Raw genomic sequence first — 4,613 nt, 5'->3', positions numbered from 1 at the left:
AGGACGCTTGAAGGAAATTAGGAACTCGTTGCGACTTGTGTGATTCACGGTGTTCATTTGTGATTGGTGCTGTTAAGTTGTACTAGTAGTACTACATAACAGCTTTTAGTCGTGCGTCAAGTTATTTTACAATGCATTTGGGAACGGATGGATCTCGTAACTCGTAAGCACGCACAATCACGACTCAGACATCACAACTAGCATAGTATTACATAGTAGGAGTAGTTGCCTATACTTGACAACACTGAGATTATTTCATCATCACTCACTAGCTCATAGCCTTATTAGTTCATGTCGGCGTCGATACACCCATGAAAAAGAAGAGCAACAAGAGCATATATCTCACATGAATCACTTCTTGGGAGGTGGAGTGAGCGCCGCCTTGAGCTTCTGCACGGTAGGAAGGTCGGTCTTGAATGACTTGGCGAGCACGGCGTCATCGACGCCGGTGCCGAACATGCTGACGGGCACGGACACGGTGGCGGGCGCGGAGCTGCCGAACGCGGAGAGCGCCACGGCGGGGCTTTGCCCCGGGTTGGACTGGTAGTGCACCAGGCCCTTGGGGAACACGAACATGTCGCCGGCGGCCAGGTCCTGCGTGTAGAGCTTGCCGGCCGTGTCGACGAAACCGACGGAGAGCGTGCCGTCAAGAACGAGCAGCAGCTCGGCCGCGCGAGGGTGGGTGTGCGGCGGGTTCACAGATTCGGAGGGGAACTTGAGCATGGCGTAGGCCACACTTTGCCCGTTGAGCGCAGGGAATTCCATCATGGTGGCCTTGGTCACCGTGAAGTTCTGCGCCCCTGGCATCCGCATCGGCATGGTAATGTTGCTGAAGCCGGTGTAGGTGAAGAAATCGCCGGTGATGTTCATCGGTGGCATGCCGATCATGGAAGTCGGCACGATGAAGTCGCTGAGGATGTCAGGGTCGCCAGCCACGGCGGTCAACGGCGCCGAGGCCAGTGCAATCACCACCAACACCAAGGAGTAGTAGCTGTTGATGGACGCCATTGAAAATGTTTAGCCGTGCTAAGAGATTGATTGATGGAGGCTGTGGTTGTGAGCTGTGGTGAAGATGTTGAACTACTTGATGTGTTGTCAATTTATACAGAAGAGGAAAACTAGTGATGTGATGAAGAGTTTGAGAAACCAAGGACGAAGTATGAGTATTGCAGAGCAACAAGCTGTGTCCAGCTAGCGCTAATTGACAGTTTGACACACATCTGAGGAAGAATTAACTGGCCGATGTTATGCAACTCTTGGTGTATCCAAGCATATGGATATACCTACAATATGCAGCGTAGTATTGATTTCTGTTCCCATTGCGATGAAAACTTGGATGTGTGAGTGTCTATCGATCACTCTCAACTTGATCAATCGGAGCTGCTGACTTGTTCACTGTTAAAAGGAGAGAGAGATTGGTGGAATAGTTCGTTGTATTGCTTGAGCCTCGTAGGCATATATATAGGAGTACATGATCTACTTGAAGTACAAGACAAGCCAGAACAAATCCTAATCTACCTCGTCTTTCCTAATAGTCACGATACTCAACATCCCCCGCAGTCACAACGGTAGCGACGCAGACGGTGAGACTGAAGAAGAATCCGAAGGCAAGCCGACAGACACCCCTCCACAGTCGTAACGGTCGACGCATCGCGGAAGGCGTGGCTGGAGTGGAAACTGACGAGGTTGCTCAAGTAAGGCGGTAGCCCTTTGTGCCGTTTGTCGAGGTAGCCGAGAGCATGGGTGGTGGAGCCATGGTCGAGGTAGCCGTGCGAAGAATTCCATGATCGATGTCGAGTCGGGGTAGCCAGTGTTGAGGAAGTCGCCGTGGAGCTGCGGGCGCAAGGAGGCGCCGAGTTAGCATGGGCGCAGTGGTGTCGTAGTAGTGGTGCACCGGGAAGAAGACGTTGTTGACGATGCGTCGCGCCGGGGTTGCCAAGCTCGGGGACACATCGTAGACGAAGGCACGCATCGGTGTTGCCAGCACCGGGCATGCGTAGACGGACGAAGACGAAGTTGACGAAGCGCCGCTCTAGGCTTGCCAGGCCCGGGGACACGTCGTGGACGAAGGCACGCACCAGTGTTGCCAGTATCAGGTATGCAGAGACGAGGGACCTGCACGAGCTGTACGCCATGTCGGAGAAGTCGGAGGGCCAGCAGAGAAGAAGACTCGACGACGGTTGCGGCGCCAATCGACGTGGGGCCGATGTCGCTCGCGGTTGTCGGAGTAGACTAAGTGGTCAGGGTAGATGACGGTGACGCGCGACGGGCTAGTGCTGGACATAGACGAAGGAGGTGGACGAGCGGCGGCGGCTACGGGGGTAGCGGCGGCGGCCAAAGAAGAGTGGCGGTAGTGGCCTAATGGCAGCAGCGTTGGCTAGGTTAGGAACGTGGCGGCGGTGCTCAAAGTAGGCGAAGAAACCTGGTAGCGTGACGAAGACCAGTGCGGACGGTGGTGTTCGCGCGCCAAGGGAGACAGCGCGGCACATACCACGGGAGGTCGGCGCGTGACGGCGGAGTGGACCGCGGGCCGCGATGCTACGGCCCGAAGGAGCGACGCAGTGGCGGCGGGCAGGTTGGGGCGACGGCGGCAAGACCTCGAGGCGGCGGCTGGGACCGCAGGCTGTGGCGCTGCGGCCCGAAGGGGCGACGCAAAGGCGGCGCGCGAGTCGGTGCAACCGCGGGGACGACCTCGGGGCGGCGACTGGGACCATGTATCGCGGCACTACGGCCAGTAGGGGCGACGCAGTGGCGACACACGAGTCGATGCAGCCGTGAGGAGAACCACGGGGCGGCGGCGCTGCGGCCCGATGAGGCGACGCAGCGGCAGCCCATTGCTCGATCGGTGGAGGGGCGCGCTGAACTCGGGGACGATCTTCACGGTACCTGCGGAGGCACGCGCAACCGACGGGTTCAGGTTGGTCGGGCGACGTAGATGAGGCGGATCACGGCGGCGAGCGGGTGAGCAAGCTGATCGCGTGGGAGGTCGGGGACGCTGCTCGATGGAGGCGTGGTGGCGGCGGAGTCCGGGATGAGGCCGACGACAACGGATGGCGTGGGACGTCGTGCGGACGAGTGTGTCAGCACCGGCACCCGGGCTGCCAAAGCAGCGTCGGCGCCCGGGCAGCGAGGCCAGAGCGACCAACGGAGCAGCGGCGCCCGAGTTGAGGCATCCGACAAGCATGACGTAGCCGTCCTGACGCAACCGAGGACGAGGCCGGCGAGGTGAACTGCCGGGCCGCCGTGCAGACGCGGCGGAGGTGGGTGGCGTCAATCGATTGGCGGGACGGCACGCGAGCGGTGGCTGTGATTGGTCGCCGCATGGAGCGAGGCCTGTCGGTGTCAAAACCGGTGGATCTCGGGTAGGAGGTCCCGAACTGTGCGTCTAAGACCGATGGTAACAGGAGACAAGGGACACAATGTTTACCCAGGTTCGGGCCATCTCTATGGAGGTAATACCCTACTTCCTGCTTGATTTATCTTGATGAATATGAGTATTACAAGAGTTGATCTACCGCGAGATCGTAATGGCTAAACCCTAAAAGTCTAGTCTGTCTGACCATGATTATGAGGATATATCCTATGGACCTATCCCTTCGGTTTATATAGACACCGAAGGGATCTAGGGTTACATAAGGTCGGTTACAGAGAAAGGAATCTTCACATTTGGACGCCAAGTTTACGTTCCATGTCAAGGAGAGTCCCATCCGGACACGGGTAGAGCCTTCGGTCTTTGTATCTTCACAACCCATCAGTTCGGCCCATGTCCAATAGGTCGGACGCCCGAGGACCCCTTAGTCCAGGACTCCCTCAAGGCCGCCGGGTGGAGGCGATGCAGGTTTCCTGATCGGAGCAGGGCGGTGACGGCCGGGGCAGGTCGACGGACGGACCGACACGCGGACGGCGGCTGGCCTTGACGGGCCACCTTGGCGCGCGTGGATGCTGGGTCGGAGGAGAGGCCGGCTGGTCGCGCCGGGGTTGGAGTAGAGATGCATGGAGTCGGCGGCGGCGGCGGGCAACGCAAACTGATCAAGATTAGATCGGAAAACCAAAAAGAAAAACGCCGATCAAAACGACCGGCAAGAGAGCGAAAACCCCGGAGCAAGGGCTCGGGAAAAAGACTCTCTAGGGCAGTCGACCAACATGGCCGGCGGACGAACCCTAGGTACGGGCGGCGCGGCCCCCTGCGACAGTCATGGAGGCCGACCGCCCCGGGGGCGGCGCGCAATTGCGGAAGCGGCGACGGCTAGGGTTTAGGATCGACTTGCGATAGATACCATGTTAAAAGGAAGAGAGAGATTGGTGGAATAGTTTGTTGTATTGCTTGAGCCTCGTAGGCATATATATAGAAATACATGATCTACTTGAAGTACAAGACAAGTCAGAATAAATTCTAGTCTATCTCATTTTTCCTAATAACCACGATACTCGACATTCACAAACAACATGCAAGTATGTAACACTGCATCCATTTGTCTATCTGTCTATCTATTTATTATATTATCATAAAATAAAAGATAGAAGAGCCACCACACTTTTAAAATCTAACAACAAAAAATGTGCATGGTATCTATCTAAACGCGGTCCGTCTCCTCCCTTCCGCATAGTCGCCG

The 4,613-nt window shown here is 56.9% G+C and overlaps 1 protein-coding gene across 1 annotated transcript; it reads right to left on the bottom strand.

The window, feature by feature from the left end:
• Nucleotides 1–351: 351 nt before the first annotated feature.
• Nucleotides 352–1,008, bottom strand: LOC119302543 (germin-like protein 9-3). The gene has a single exon (XM_037579578.1). It carries the CDS (start codon nucleotides 1,006–1,008, stop codon nucleotides 352–354), a length of 657 nt encoding a protein of 218 aa, XP_037435475.1.
• Between the last annotated feature and the right edge of the window lie 3,605 nt (nucleotides 1,009–4,613).

This window comes from Triticum dicoccoides, chromosome 5A, assembly GCF_002162155.2.
Source record: "Triticum dicoccoides isolate Atlit2015 ecotype Zavitan chromosome 5A, WEW_v2.0, whole genome shotgun sequence".
In the NCBI taxonomy this organism is placed as follows: Eukaryota; Viridiplantae; Streptophyta; class Magnoliopsida; order Poales; family Poaceae; genus Triticum; species Triticum dicoccoides.
Note: the sequence above shows the minus strand (reverse complement) of the source record. Positions and strands in the feature narration are given on the sequence as shown.

Bases quoted from the DNA above. Each gene is read 5' to 3' on its own strand.
- LOC119302543 (XM_037579578.1), bottom strand. From the start codon at position 1,008: ATGGCGTCCATCAACAGCTACTACTCCTTGGTGTTGGTGGTGATTGCA.